This window comes from Pteropus alecto, unplaced genomic scaffold (assembly GCF_000325575.1).
Source record: "Pteropus alecto unplaced genomic scaffold, ASM32557v1 scaffold15, whole genome shotgun sequence".
Lineage (NCBI taxonomy): Eukaryota > Metazoa > Chordata > Mammalia > Chiroptera > Pteropodidae > Pteropus > Pteropus alecto.
In genome coordinates, this window is record NW_006436286.1 from 2,625,406 (window position 1) to 2,642,185 (window position 16,780).

Here is a 16,780-nt window from a genome sequence, read left to right on the forward strand (position 1 = left end):
ATTATTATTACTGTTATCATCATCAGATTATTATTGCAATGTCTTTGACTGATTTTGGTACCAGAGTAATACCGGCCTTATAAAGCGAGTTGGGAAATGTTTCCTTTACTCGCATTTTCTGGAAAAGTTAGTATAGAATTGCTCTTTTCATCTTTAAGTGTTTGGTAGAATTCATCCATGAAGCCATCTGGGTCTGGAGTTATCTCTGTGGGAATGTTCTAAAGTACAGATTCAACTTCTTTAATAAATAAAGAGGTTTTCAAATTATATACTTCTTCTTGAGTCAGTTTTGGTAATTTGTGTTTTTCAAGGATTTTTTTCCATTTCATCTAAGGTGTCAAATTTATTGGCACAGTTGTTTATAATATCCTATTAGTTTTTTAATGTCTTATCTGTAGAAAAGGTAATGATATCATCACTCATTCCAAATACAGGTAATCTGTGTCTTTTCTCTTTTTCTTTCTGATTAGTATGACTGCAGTTTTACTAAATACACTGGTCTTCTCAAAGAAGCAGCTTACAACTTTGTTTAAAAATCTCAAGTTCACTTTTGTTAGCCATATTCTACAGATTAGAATATAGGCACTGAGGTTACAAGTATTGCTTCTAAGTCTCTTTCTCATTTTTTTTTAATGTGAACACATGTATGTGTAAAGCATTGAGAGCTGTGCACAGCACAAATTAAATGAATAATTAATGAAACGATCTAAGTCTTGGAAATAACCAAGAACTTGTCATTTCATTATTTTCCTCCTACAGTGGAAAAAAAAATTATCTTTAACAGGATAATTTTAAACCAACTATTCGTTTAGTAGGATCTCGGGTGCCTGACTCCTGCCGTTATTTCCTGCATTCTACCCAGGAGCTCTACACCAAATGAAGTAGAGCAATATCCTAAAAGTCCCGCATCTTTTCTCGCGTAGGGCAGCCACCTTGCATTTATGGGCTATGTAGATAGCAATGACTTCAGACAGGAAGATGAAAATGGCACACTCCCTGAAGGTCAGTGATGCTCATACTCGCAGCTGGGATGGGAATCCCAGGTAGAATGATCATCCCCATGTCTTCCCTCTATAGTTAATTTGGCTAATCGCTGAGGTCAAACTGTTTTATCTGTGTCCTTGTCACTTTGCTCCAAGAGTTGTTATTTAAGCTACTTTTTTCTTTCATCGTCTTAATATTTCTCTGGATCTTATTCACCATCCATACAATTTGTATACTATGAACATCTTACCGTTAGTTATCCCTTATTAACACCGTGAAGCGACAGACAATAGGTTGCAAACCCACCTCCCCCACAAAAAATCCCAGAAATAAAAGTAGCAAACCAGCCTTGAATGAACTCGAGTTGATGAAGCGATCCCCTGTTCACTGAGAGAACTCTTCAGCTGTGAACGTCTCAACTGTAGCTGGCAAATGACAGCTGTAAGAGGAGACCTGGCTTGCTAGCAAAATACTACTCACTAAGCTTGCTAAACCTGGAAAACTAAAAACGACTTCTGGTCACCCAAACCATCCATCTAGAACTCTTTGAATCTATACCTGTGTACATACTCTTTGGGCAAGTTAAATGATAATTCAGCTCTAGTATGCTTTTCCAAAGTGGCATCTGGAATATGAGACTGAATCACTGCACAGATCTTTTCGACATCGAACTGTGGTTCCATCTCCATGATGACGTGATATGTAGCACCTGAGAGAAATCATTTAGAAGACCAAATGAAGCAGTTCTGTACTTTTTCATCTGGTAAGACCCACCGTGGCTCTCCATGGCTCAGGTTGCCTAGGTCCACAAGGAAGAAGACACGGTACGTCACAAGACATTTTATTATGACTTTAGGGAGGATCACACCTAAAATTTCCCAATGTTGCTAAAAGAACCAAGACACTGAATAAACAGCGACTTCCTCTATAATTTCAATCATTTTCTTAATGAACGATAACCTAGTGCATAAAACCAGACACAACAGATGGATGCAGAAAGGCCCCCGTTTTCTGGCTACTCAGAATTTTTGAAACTGTAATCTCGATAAACATTCATTTATCGTCATTGGTTGTTCAGCATGTAGCAGGCATTCATTTAGGTCTGGGGACACAGCAGGGAAAAAAGCAGACAAAAATTCCTGTCCTCGTAAAAGCTACTTTCTAGCGAAAGGGGACAGATAATAATGATGAGGAATAAGTTAAAATGTATACTGTGTTAGAAAAAATAAAGTGGAGAGAGGAGATATGAAATGTTGAAGGAAGGTTGTTAAATTTTAGAAAGCCTGAGAATATACTTATTGATTACAGACCTTAAAGAAATCAGAGAACTACTGTACTTACTTAGAGTTTGCCTATATGAAGAAATTATTTTCAGGAATTAAAGGAAAAAATCATTGATTTTAAATATCTGCATTTCAAGTGGTCACTGTATTTGCATTTATGTTTCTTAGTAAGATTTGAATCATAGGTCTTATGTATAGGTCTTCTTAGCTGAGAATTCGGTTTATTTGCCTGGCTTATTATGGTAGACATGACACTTTATTCTATTTTACAAATGAGGCTACAGACATCCGGAGAATAGAGTGACTTATCTATTATTTACTAGCTATGGGAACCAAAACTATCTTTGGATTATTTACAAAATAATACTGTTTTTCATTTCTCAGGCGTCATGACAAAATAAGCTTCTCAGTTATCTTGTCCTTCTAAGATTCAATAAAAAATGCCTTTGGAGAGCTGAATGCTGATAGCAACACGGAATGTCCTGTGCCATCAAAGAAGCAAACACAAATCCTAGGCTTCTGACAAAAATGTAAAAAATCCAGGTAAAGCATATTTAAAGTTTAGCATCTATAAGAGAAATGAATATCCCCAAACCTTATACCTTTTAAAATATCTAGCTATACTAATTATTTTACCAATAATTAGTAAAATTAGTGAATAAAATTAGAATTTATTTATTTATTTATTAGATCATGTGGCTCATAACCCAGGTGCATCTAATTCAGATGGAATAAATCAAATTTTGGATGTAGAACCCCTTACAAGTTAGTTGTCCAAATTCGACCCTGGAAGGTGATCGTAAACTTTGAACAACTAAATGATTAGATAAATATAACTTTGGATACATTTTTGATATATCTAAACCCCAGTTTTGTATCTATAAAAGGGATATTGTTTTGAATTAAAAATGATGTATAAAGTGGATACCACAGTAACTACTGTAAAGGAAAACATTAATGTGAGTTAAATAATCTCAAATACTGAATAAATGAATGATGAAGCAAGTCATCCTTAGTTATCTCCACTGACATTTACGATCTCCAATTCTGGATTCCAATTACTATAATTTTAGCCCTCAATAATTCACTGTTTGATGTACCAGTTTTATCTCCCAGAAAAGCCACATACTTATCAAAGTTGAAGACTGTTTTATTCCACTTACATAATTCTCATTCTGCACTGCATCCTTAGTGTCAACTGCCATATGTTAAAGTTACCTCATCACACTAGAAATTTGATTTGACAAACAAGAAACTAGGAACAGAGGTGACTGATTTCTCTACTTCCTCTCTGCATCGACCAGTCAATTACTCAATAAAATGAATCTTTTTGGAGGCACAACTGCTTTCTAGGGGCAAAATAGGAGAAATAAGCGTGGTCTTTGTAGGTTGATATAAGTACTTCCTGAGTCTGAAGATATGTGGTGGATACTGATAAGTATATATAGGGAATATCCAGATTGCAAAGGCCCTTAAAAACCAATTGGAATAGTTGAGACCTAATTACTAGGACAGAGGGAGTCAATGAAGTTTGCAGTAACAGACAAAATATAACTAAAATCATGTTAGAATATTATTAAGGCAGCAAAGGGAGAGAGACCAGATATTTGTTTCAGGAAGACTGAAGAGCCACAGCATTGCAAGGTTCCCTTGACAATGATGGCTATGCGGTCACCCAGAATGTCAGCCTCTTCCATGCGGTGGGTGGTCAGTAGGATGGTCCGATCCCGTTTATACCGGTGAAGCACGTCCCAGGTGGCTCTCCTTGAGGCTGGGTCCATGCCAGACATTGGCTCATCAAGTATCATCACCTAAAGGCCAGAAGAACAATTCCATGACCAGTGATAATTAAAGCCATACTACCTGTGGGATAATTATTTGAGGGGGAATATATTTAAGCTAAGATATAAAACCTAGACTAAAAATTGTAAAAAATGGTAAAAACTCTAGAAAAAATAACCCCAAATCATATAACAGCTGATCCAATCATGTAGATTTCCTCTGATTATCATTGGTAACATTCCTTTAAGATTTATATCCAGTATCAGGTTTTTGTCAGCTGGGTATTCTGGACAAGCTGGCAGGAACCCATTTTTGAGTGCACACGTGTGCCCCTCCCTCCCTTCCTTGCCCCCATCTCCTCTTTATTTCTCTCTCTCTCTCTGTCTCTCTCTCTCTCACACACACACACAAACACGCGCGCACGCACAATTCTCTCTTCTTTAGTACCTTGGAGCCTCCTATAAGTGCTATCATGACGGAGAGTTTGCGCTTCGTTCCTGCGCTGAGTAACTTTGAGTACACATTACGCTTTTCTAGCAGGTTAAAAATAGACAGCATATTGTCGATTTCCACAGGGTCTAACTTTTGACATTTCCTTTTTACCTAGAAAGAAGAGCCAGAATTTACATGATGTGTCCAACTTTATCCTCAGGAAGTTCTTAGATCATAACTTCTACTATATCCATAAACGAAGTTTCTTACAACTACATCTTTAAAACATTTTATATCAGCTCTTTGCTTATACCACCTACGTAGTCTCTTATCCACTGCCTCCTTATCCACTACCTCCTCTAAAGGAGAGTTCCTCAAAATGAATTTTCACAATTTTTAAAGATACCTGGAACTCATGCACAAAGGGAAAACGGAAACATCTCTAGCTTCCAGGTATGATGGAGTAAACACACACACAGCTTTACCTCCCACGCAGCGTAATCATTAAATCTAGAGAACTACAAAAAGTAAACCCCAGCGGTTGGATGGAGAACACCAGAACTTGAAACGGCATCGAACTGGTGTTGACTTTATCACTTTTTCCCTCCCGCGCTCTCCAGCCCAGACTCAGAGCAATCCAAAGGGTGGCAGTGCGCACTGAAGCGCAGACAGAATGAGGCTCAGGAGACACCCGCCGCTTCTGGCTTGAGGGGTGGAAAGGGAAACTTCTAGAGCTCTGGCGGAGTGTGGGAGGGGCAATCCCATTTTTTCCTGCTCTCTTGTGGGAAATCTTATGGGAAGGATGGTGGCGAGAGGAGAAGAGAATGGGACTCCTCCATGACCCAGAACTCGGAGGGAGGTGAGCTTTCTCAGTCCAGCGGTGCCGCAGCTCCAAGAGGACAGGGCCGAGACCCGATTGCTTTTCACCACTCTGTCTGTCTCCTGCCGCTTGGATGTGGCGCGATCGTGAAAGTGGGTGATTTCTGGGGAATCCTGGGGAACCAGAACATACTGGGGAGCTCACAGGAGAGAGGAGCATGCAAGTGATACTGTCAAGTTGTTTATGAACTCATGTGTTTATCATCTGCATACGTGAATATAACCCTAATAGAATATCAAACAGTAAAAATTACGCTAATGAGCAGACCTCTACCCACGTATGAGCTGGCCAATGGGTAACACATACACCAAAGAGACTGAAATAGCACCACAAAGACTGAAATTGGCATGGGAGCCACAGCCCGCAGATAAGACATAAACAGACCTAGGGTCTCCTGAGGTATTGTTGAAAACATCAGGATAAAAACAAAAATCACTTGGTGCATAAAGAGTGACAAAAATCTCATCTCATGTAGGAAAAGACAATCAATAGACATCAACGATAGGATGGCACAGATGTTGGAATTAACATAGAAAGTATCATCAAGATACAAATGATATAAAGAAACTAATGGAAATTTTAGAACTAAAAAATCAATAACAAAAATAAAAAGCTCATTTGATATATGCAGTAGTAAAACAGAAATGATGAAGGGCCAGTTAATTTGAAGACAGATCAATGGAAATGATCCAATCTGAACAACAGAAAGAAAAATGATTAAAGAAAAATGAACAAAGCCCGGAAGACTTTTTGGACAACAACAAATTGTCGTCTAACACTCATGTCATAAAAGTTCCAGAAGGAGAAAAAGAGTATGTGGCTGAAATACTACTTGAAGAAATAATGACTGAAAACCTTCCAAGTTTGGCAAAAGACACAACCCTACAGACTGAAGAAGCTGCCTGAACCTGATCCAGACAGACTCAAAGAAATCCACATCAGACAAATCATAACCACATTGCTGAAATGTAAAGACAAAGAAAAAATGTTGAGAGCATCCAGAGAAAAACGATGAATTAACTATAGGGACACTTCAGATGACTTTAGATTTCTCATTGTAAACCATGGTGTACAGAAAGCAGTAGAAAAACATTTTTAAGTGCCGAAGGAAAAGAACTGTTAACCCACATTTCTACGTCAAGCAAAAACATCCTTGAGGAATGTTGGCGTATTAAAGATACTCTCAGGTGAAGGAAAACTAAGACTCTGTAGCCAAGAGTACGGATATAAATGAAATGATACAGAAAGTTTTTCAAACAGAAGAGAAATGACAGAGGAAACATGAATGATAAAGTACAACAGAAAGGGTAAATATAATACCTATTACTTTCCTATGGTTCTTTAAATATGCTAGATGGTTTTAAGTGAAAACTATAATCTTGTCTGATGGCTTCAATATAAGTAGTGTAGTATACGATACCTATGGCATAAAGGGATCAGGAGAGAGGATCTACAATGTGGTTCTCTCTACATCCCAAATAAAGCTGGAAAACATTGATTCCAAAAAACTGTGAAAAGCTAAGTCTGTATTTTGTAATCACTAAAGCGACTGATAAAAATGTTCTTAACAGATATAGTAAAAATCACAATAGACAAATTAAAATGGAATACTAAAAATATGTTCAAATAACCCCAAAGAAGACTAGAAAGAGGAAACAGAAAAAAAAAGCCGTGAGAACAAACAAAACAAATAATAAAATGATACATTTAAATCTAAATATATCAATAATTACATTAAAAAGAAATAGTTTAAAACAGCAATTAAAAGACAAAGACTGTCAGACTATAAAAATCATGACCTAACTATACAATGTCTACAAAAAACTCACTTCAAACTTAATGATACAGGTAGGTTTAAAGTGAAGTGTTTGAAGAAGATATACCATGCAAACACAAATCACGAGAAAGCTGGAATGGTTATGTTAATATCAGATAAAGTTGACTTCAGAGCAAAGAAAATTATCAGAGACAAAAGAGAAATTACATGCTGATAAGAGAGTCATTTCACGAAGAAGACATAACAATCTTAGACATGCATACGCCTAACAACAGAACACCGAAAACAAGAACGAACAGAACTGGAAATAGAAAAACATATGACAACAGTAAATTCAACACTTCTCAGTCAGTCACAGAGCTACGAGACAGAAATGAGCAAACATAGAGAAGAACGAAACAACAACATCAAGTTACTGAGTTTAATTGATGTTTATAGAGAATTCTAACGAAACAGCAGAAAACATGTTCTTCTCAAGTGCATACTGAACAGTCACCAAGATAGACCACGTTCTTGGTGATAAAACCTTGGCAATTTAAAAACATTTGAAATCAGACAAAGTATGATCTCTGACTGAAAGTGAAATAAGTCAGGCAGAAAAAGCTGAGAACCATAGGATGGCACTCGCATGTGGGAACTGAAAGCAACAAATGAACAAGACAGAGACTCATGGCCACGGACAATAGTTTATTGGTTATCAGAGGGAAAAGGGGATCAAATATATAGAAGGAAATTGAACTTTGCGTGGTGAACACACAATGCAATATACACGTGATATACTATTGAATTGTACATTTGAAACCTATATAATTTTATTAACTTCTGTCACCCCTATAAATTTAATAAAAAAATTAAAAGGTGAGTAGATATACACAGCTACACTTAATAAAAAAAAAACCAAAATGTAAAAAAAAAAAAAGAATTAAAAATAACAGATAAAAACAGGACAACTTTCCATCATTTAGACATTTAAAAACATACTTGTAAATGGTCTGAGTCACAGAAGAAGTCTCAAGGAATATAGGAAACATTTGAACTAAATAAAAAGGAAAATATAACATATATCAACATTTGTGGGGTGCTTAGAGAAAAAAATCATAGCAATAAATGCTTACGTTAGAAAGAAGAAATGCCTCAATACAATTATCTAAGCTCTGACCTTAAAAACAAGAAAAAGAGGAAAAAAAACCCAAATGATGAAGAAGGAAGAATATAATATATAAGCATGAATAAGTGAAATAAAAAACCAAAATGTAAAAGAGAAAAATCAATGAAACTAAAACCTGGTTCTTTGAAAAGATCATGAAAATTGATAAACTTCTAGCAATAATGACAGAGAAAATGAGAAATACAACTTAACCAATATCAGAAGGAAGAGAATATCATTATAGACTCCAGACAGGAGGAATACTACGAATGGCTCTATATACACAGCCATCAACTTAGATGAAATAGAGTAATTCTTCAAAAATCACAAAATACTATAGTTAACCTAATATGACATAACCAGAATATTCCTATAACTATTAAATACATTGAATTTTTTCCACTTTTACTGAGATATAACTGACAATCAAAAATTATAAATATTTAAGGCGTACAATGCAATACATACATGTATATACGTGTGTGTAGATATATATTTTTGAAATTATTGCCAAAATCAAGGTAATTAACATATTCATCATCTCAAGTAGTTTCCATTTTTATTTTTTTCAGTATACAATACAGTATGGTTAACTACAGCCTCGTTGTAAATTAGATCTCCAGAAATTACTCATTTTGAGTAACTGCTACTTTGTACCCCTTGACCAACATCTCCCCATTTCCTTCATCACCCTCAGCCCCTGGCTACTATTATTCTGTTCTCTGCTTGACTATTTTAGGTTTCACACATAAGTGAGATCATACAGTATTTGTCATTCTGTGTCTGCCTTATTTCACTTAGCATGATGTCCTCTACGTTGTCACAAATGTCAAGATTTCCTTCTTTTTTTTAAAGGCTGAATAATATTCCAAATATATGTGTATGTATACACGTACACACAAACGCACGCAGACACCCACCACATTTTCTTTATCCATTCATCTGTTGAACACATGAATATCTTGGCTATTGTGAATAATGCCAAAATGAAAATGGGAGTGCGGATCTCTCTTTGAGATCCCAATTTCGTTTCCTTTGGATATATACCCAGAAATGGGATTGCTGGACCACAGAGTAATTTTAAATAAATTGAGTTTATAATTTAAAATGTCAAAGAATAAATCTCCAGGTTCAGATGGTTTTACTAGTGAACTTTACCTAACATTAAAAAAAAGTTAATTAAAATTTTAATTAAATAAAATAACATAAATTAAACAATTCTACACAATTTCTTCCAGAAAACAGAACAGAAGAGAATACTACTCTCATACTAAAACCAGAGACAAAACAAAAAGCGGACACTACAGGCTAATGATGTAAGTTCTGAACAAAATATGAAACCAAATTCAGTCATGTATTAAAAAAACCCATGACTGAGTGAGATTTGCGCTACTAATATAAGGCTGGTCCAATGTCTGAAAATCAGTTGATGTGATCCACCACGCCAAGAGTCTACAGAAAAGCCACACAGTCACTAATAGATGCAGAAAGAGCCTCTGACCAAATGCAACATTCGTTTATAATCAATACTCTCAGCAAACTAAGAATAAAAAGGAACTTCCCTAAAGTGATAAAGGACATCTACAAAACAATTTTAATTGTGAAGGACCAAATGCTTTCTCTCTAAAATCAGGAGCAAGTTAAGAATGCCCACTCTCAATAATCATATCCAACATCATAGCTTTCTTAGCCAGTGCAAGAAAAAGAGATAAAAGGCACCCATATTGGCATGTAAAAAAGAAACCGTCCCTACTCTTCAATGACATGATTGTCTATGTATAAAACCAAAGAATCTTAAAAAAAAAGTCCTAAACCTAATAAGTGAGCTTAGCAAGGTCAGAGGATAAATTGACTCACAAATAATCATTTTTCTATGTATGAGCAATGAATAACTGGGAAAAAAATTTAAAGCTCCAAATAATTATATGTATACACACACACACACACACATACACACACACATATATAATTACTATATATCTATGAACAAGTATTGAACTTGTATACTGAGAACTGAAAATGGTGATACAGAAAATCAAAGACCTAAATTAATGGAGAGTAATACTGTGTTGAAGAATCTGAAGTCTCAGCACAGGAACAACATTAACTCTCTCCAAAGTGATACACAGAGTTAATGTAATACCAATCAAAATCACAGCAGAACTTTTGTAGATACATAAAAAATAATAAAAAATTTATTTGGATGGGCCACACAGCTTTAATAGTTAAAACACTTCTGATAAAGGATATAACTGGATGAATAGCACTAGCCTATGTTAAGACTTACTGTAAAGCCACACTAATCAGGACAGGGCGGTACTTGCAAAGATTCCAAAGATCAATGGAACAGAAAAGAAAGTTCAGAAATAAGCTCACAGAAATATGACCATTTGATTTTTGACAAATGTGCAAAAAGCAATTCAAAGATGAAAAAATAGTATTTTCAAAAAAAGGTGTTAGAACAATTGGTCATCTACATGCAAGAAAATGAACCTAGCACTGAGTTTTATACCTTTACACAGACTAACTAAAAATGGATCACAGATCTAAGTATAACATGTAAAACTACAAACATTTAGAAGAAAATACAGAATAAAATCTTCATGTCCTGGGGTTAGGCACAGAGTTCTGGAACACACAGCAAAGGCAAGATCCATTAAGAAAAATATGATAAATTAGATTTCGATATTAAATCTTTTGTTCTGCAAAAGATATTGTCAAGAAAATGAAAAGACAAGGTATATTTAGGGAGAAATATTTGCAAAGCACATATCAAACAAAGGACATATGCCCAGAATGTATAAAGAACTCTTAAAAATTCAGTAAGAAATGAATAACCCAAATTAAAAAATGGACAGATGGGGCTTGAACAAATATTTTATCAAAGAGGGTATACAAATAGCAAATTAGCACATGAGAGCTGATCGATGTCATTAGTCATTCATGAAATGCAGATTAGAACCATGATTAGACACACATATGCGTCTACTAGAATGGTTTAAAAAAATTGAAATATTAACGATACCAAATTTCTGGCAAGAATGTAGAGCGACCCGCATTGCTGGCAAGAGCGCAAAATGACATCGCCTCTCTAGGAAGTGGTTTGACCGCTTCTGAGAAAGTTAAACCAACACTTATAATACGGCGCTCCTACTCTGAGAGAAATGAAAACTTCTATTTATACCCCGAAAAGCCATACAGGAAATTCAGCTTTATTCATACTCACCAAACCTGGAAACAGTCCACATGCCCTTCGGTGTACCGTGTCACATCCGGACATGAACAACTGCTCGGCAACGAAAAGAAATGTGCCAGCGACCGCACAGCAGCGCGGGACGATCTCAGAGGAACCGCGCTCTGTGTAAGTGGCTGATCTCTAAACTTGTTACCGTGTGATCCTGTTATGTGAGTTCTCAACAAGAAGAAACAATAGTGATGAAAGGCAGGCGGGTGGCTACCGGGGGAAAGAGGGGTGACTCCAAACAGACTGCACGAGGGAGTGTTTTAGGGTGATCGAACTGTTCTGTGTCTTGACTGTAGTGTTTTGGATGTTCTAAAATTCATAGATCTTTATATAAAAAGAAAAAAAGTTAACCTTACTACATAATTTAAAAAAATCGCTGACTTACCACAGAGTAGAAATAAAGGTGCTCAGATAGTGTCAAGTCATTAAACAACAAGTCTTCCTGCGGACAGAAGCCCAAGTTTGTTCGAATGTGGACCATGTTCTTTGAGATGTCATAGCCATTTATATAGGCCTCTCCTTTGGTCGGGAGGTAACTGCCTACGAGCAAGCAGAAAACATGATGAAGCTGAGCCTCGGTCAGAGAACAGGGTAAGACTGCCAATCAGCATCTCAAATTCAGTCTACCTGTGGGTCACTCAAAAAAATGAGCACCATCTCCTGCACAAGAACAGTTAGGAAAAACATCCAGTTACATCTGGGTGGTGGGATTAGCTATCTTCAAACTTTCTTTCCTTTTCTTTTTGCTTGAATATACTAAGTTTCTGCAATGGTCTGGACTATACTGGTAATAAAAACATTAAGTAATTTGTTATACTTCAATATACTTGCGTTGCAATCAGTTGGTTATTATATTTGTGGACCATATTAGGTATTGTGTAGATGCCATGAGAAATATAAAGATCCGGAATGTAAAACTTTTGTTCTCAAGAAATTTAAATATTAATAATAACCAGTCCAGATTTTGTGGGGAACTATTTGGTAATATTTAAAAAGTAAGTTATAAAACCACTTAAACCTTATGACTCATTTATCCGATTTTAAAATATATTCTTTTTAAAATTGAGATATAGTTGACATATAACGTTATATTACTTTCAAGTATACAACATAAAGATTAGATATTTGTATCTATTGTGAAATGACTACCACAATAAGCATAGTTAACATCCATTACCATATACAGTTACAAATTTTTTCTTGTGATGAGAACTTTAAAAAAATTTACTTTTAGCAACTTTCAAATACATAGTACAGTACAGCTTCCATGCTGTACATGACATCCCTTTAACTTCTTTATAACTAAAAGTTTGTATCTTTTGAGTCCCTTGACCCTTTTAGCCCAGCCCCCGCCCCAACCTCTGGCAAACACCAACTTCTCTTTATCTATGAGTTCGAATTTTTAAATTAAAAAAAAATTTTAAATAAAAAAAAATTTTTTAATTCTACATATATGTGAGATCATACAGTATTTGTCTTTTTCTCTCAGACATTTCGCTTAGCATAATGCTCTCAAGGTCCATCCATGTCACAAATGGCAGGATTTCCTTTTTCTTTATGGCATGTATGTATGTATGTATTTATGTATGTGTATATATATATATGAGATATATATATCTCAATGTAATAAAATAGCCCATAATATCTCAATGTAATAAAATAGTCCACAATATCTCAATGTAATAAAATAGCCTAGAAATAAACCCACACCTATATAGTCCATCGGTCTGATAAAGAAGACAAGAATATACCACGTATATTGTAAAGAGACGGTAAAGACAGCCTCTTTGATAAGTCAGTCTCTTCAATAAATGGTGGAGAAATTGGACAGACACAAGTAAAAAAAATGAAACTAGACTACTTTATCATATACAAAAATTAACTCAAAGTAGATTAAAGACTTAAATTTAAGACCTGAAACCACAAAACTCCTAGAATAAAACACAGGCTGTAAACTCTTTAGCATTAGGTTTAGCAGCATCTTTCTGGATATGTCTCTATGGGCAAAGGCAACAAAAGAAACAAAAGAAATGAATGGGACTCCATCAAACTAAAAAGCTCTACACGGTGAAGAAACCATTAACAAAATGAAAGATAGCCTGCCAACTGGGAGAGGATAGTCACAAATTACACATCTAATAAGGGGTTAAGACCCAAAATATAGAAAGAACACAGACCATTTAACAGCAGAGAAACAAACAAGTTTAAAAAGGGGCAGAGGACCTGAACAGACATTTCTCCTAAGAGGACATACAGATGGCAAATGACATATGAAAAGATGCTCAAGGTCACCAATGAGACAAATGCAAATTAAAACCACAATGATATCATCTCGCACCTGTCAGAATGGCTATCATCAATAAATCAACAAACAACATCAAGGAAGATAAAGGAAGAAATCAAAAGATACTTTGAGACAAATGAAAACACAATGACTCCAAATCTGTGGGACACACAGAAAGCAGACTGAAGAGGGAAATTCATAGCAATATGGGCTTACCTCAGGAAACGAGAAATGTCTCCAAAACAATCTAACCTTATACTTAAAAGAATAGGAAAAGAAGAACAAAGAAGAACAGAAATACGACGAATCATTAATGAATACTTAGAACAAATACAGGCCAACAAATTCAACAATCTATAAGAAATGGATCAATTTCTAGAAGCATGTCACCTTCTAAGACTAAAACAAGAAGACACAGAAAATCTAAACAGACCAATTACTACTAATGAAATTGAAGCAGTCATCAACAAACTCCCTACAAATAAAAGTCCAGAATCAAATGTTTCAAAGGTGAATTCTACCAAACATTTAAAGAATGAATACCTATACTTCTTAAACTATTTCCAAAAATTGAAGGCGGAACTCTTCCAAACTCATTTTACAAAACGAGCATTGTCCTGATACCTACACCAAACAAGCATCTTAGGAAAAAAGAAAACTACAGGTCAGTATTCTTGATGAACATGCATGCCACACTTCTCAACAAAATACTGGCACACTGGATTCAGCAATACGTTATAGGATTACACTCTATGATCAAGTGAGATGTATTGCAGGAATACAAGGATGGTTCAACATCCATAAACCAATCAATGCGATACATCAAAGAACGAAGGATAAAAATCGTATCTCAGAAAAAGCTCAACATCCTTGACAAAAAACATCCTTTTATGATAGAAACTCACAACAAAGTGGGTATAGAGGACATACCTTAATGTAATAAAGGCTATATATGACAAACCCACAGCTGACATCTTCAATCATGAAAACCTGACTTTCCTCTAAGATCATGAACAAGACAAGTATGCCCACAATCAGCACTTCTATTTCACATAGTACTGGGAGTCCTAGCCACAGCAGAACAGAAGAAATCAAAGACATCAAAATCATAAAAGAAGAATATAGCTACTATTTGCAGATGACGTGACACTACACAGAGGATACCCTAAAGACTCCACTGAAAAAACTATTGGAACTGATCAATGAATTCACTAATTTGCAGGATACAAAATCGATAGACAGAGACCTGTTGCATTTCTCTACACCAATAAGAAACTTTCAGAAGGAGAAGTTAAAACAATCCCATTTACAGTTGCTTCAAAAAGCATAAAATACTTAGGAATAAATTTAAAACGGTGAAAGACCTGAACCCTGAAAACTGTTAAGACACTGAAGACATTGAAGAGGATCCAAAGAAATGGAAGGATATACCATGCTCGTCAATTGCAAGGATTAATATTGTTAAAATGTCCTCACCACTCAAAGCTACATACAGATTCAGTGCAGTTCCTACAAAATAGCGATAGCCTTCTTCTCAGAACTAGAACAACTAATCCTAAAATTTATATGGAACCACAAAAGGCCCTGAATAGCCAAGGAAATCTCAAGAAAAAAAAGAAAGAATGAGGTATCACACTCCCTAATTTCAAACTACACGACAAAACTACAATCATCAAAATAATGTGGTAATGGCATAAAAACAGATATACATATATATTTCTGGGCTATTTTATTACACTGAGATATATATGTATCTCAACTCTTTCATCCACTCGTTCATTGATGAGAATGTGCACTTCTAACACATTCCAAGGTGATGCTGATGATGCTGCTGGTCAGAGGACCAGACTTTGAGAACCACTGAGTTAGGGTAAAGGCTAAATTGCTATATAAAACAGGCTCTGAAGGAGCTAAAAGAGAAATTCTGCATACAAGATGATCCCAAGGGGAACAATTCAGGTAGGCAGGAAGATCAGCTCCACATTTCCTTAATCCGTTCATCCATCGAAGGGCACTCGGGGTGCACTTCTATGTCTTGGCTATTGTAAATAATGCAAAACAAACAAGGGGGTGCAGATATCTTCCCAAGTGAGTGTTTTCATTTCCTTCGGGTAAATCCCCAGAAGTGAACGTGCTGGAGGTCACATGGCGGCTCTAGTTTTAATATTTTCAGGACCCTCCATACAGTTTACCATAGCAGCTGCACCAACTGACATTCTCACCCACAGTGAATAAGGGGGTCTCTTCGCATCCTCGCCAACACTTGTTATCTCTTGTATTTCTGATAGCAGCCACTCCACCAGCTGTGAGGTGATATTACATTGTGGTTTTCATTTGCATATCCCTGATAAGTGATGCTGAGCACCTCTTCGTGTACCTGTTGGTCATCTGCATGTCTTCTTTGGAAAATATGTGTATTTATCCTCTGCGCATTTCTTTCTTCTTTTAAAAATATTTTGCCACATTTGTTTGATTGTTCTCTCTCTGCATACACATCGTCACACATTTCCATGAGTCACTCGGGCGTAGCAGCTCTAGAGAAGATGGTCTAGAAGGACGAATGGAACCTTCCAAGTGAACGAGAAGGAAATGTCTCAAAATAGCTTTTACATTCTCTCCTTTTCTCTGCTTTCCTCCAGTCTTCCTTCTTCCAAGTTAAGGTTCTCCACTTCCTTGAACTCTTCCTTCTCCTGAACTGCTTTGAGTCCTTTCTCTCCCTAGCTGTTGGCTTCTAGTTGCATTTCCAATTATTGGTCATCTTAGAATAGTGTGTCTAGAACATCGAATAGGCCAGATGTGGCTGGTCTGACCAGGAGAACCTGGTGCTATTCCCCATTTGCTCATCTGTTTTTCCATTTATTCAGTCAGTTGATCAGTACAGCCTTATTGAAGGTTTCCACTTGCAAGGCAGATCTGCCTATGCTCCTCTGCCCATTATATATACATACATACATACATATATACATA

General features: G+C 36.0%; 1 protein-coding gene across 20 annotated transcripts in view; it reads right to left on the bottom strand.

Moving 5' to 3' along the window:
* The window catches only part of LOC102884495 (ATP-binding cassette sub-family A member 3), a 114,381-nt gene that overhangs the window by 43,727 nt on the left and 53,874 nt on the right, over positions 1-16,780 (bottom strand). For 17 of the 20 annotated variants that reach the window (XM_025047254.1, XM_025047260.1, XM_025047248.1 and 14 more), the window contains 5 exons: positions 11,915-12,069; positions 11,512-11,571; positions 4,497-4,652; positions 3,868-4,078; positions 1,543-1,693 (listed from right to left, as the gene is read on the bottom strand). In XM_025047254.1, coding sequence (XP_024903022.1) covers positions 1,543-1,693; positions 3,868-4,078; positions 4,497-4,652; positions 11,512-11,571; positions 11,915-12,069 — 733 coding nt within the window. The remainder of the gene's footprint in view (positions 1-1,542; positions 1,694-3,867; positions 4,079-4,496; positions 4,653-11,511; positions 11,572-11,914; positions 12,070-16,780) is intronic. The other 3 variants (XM_025047252.1, XM_025047250.1, XM_025047251.1) reach the window with 3 other exon arrangements.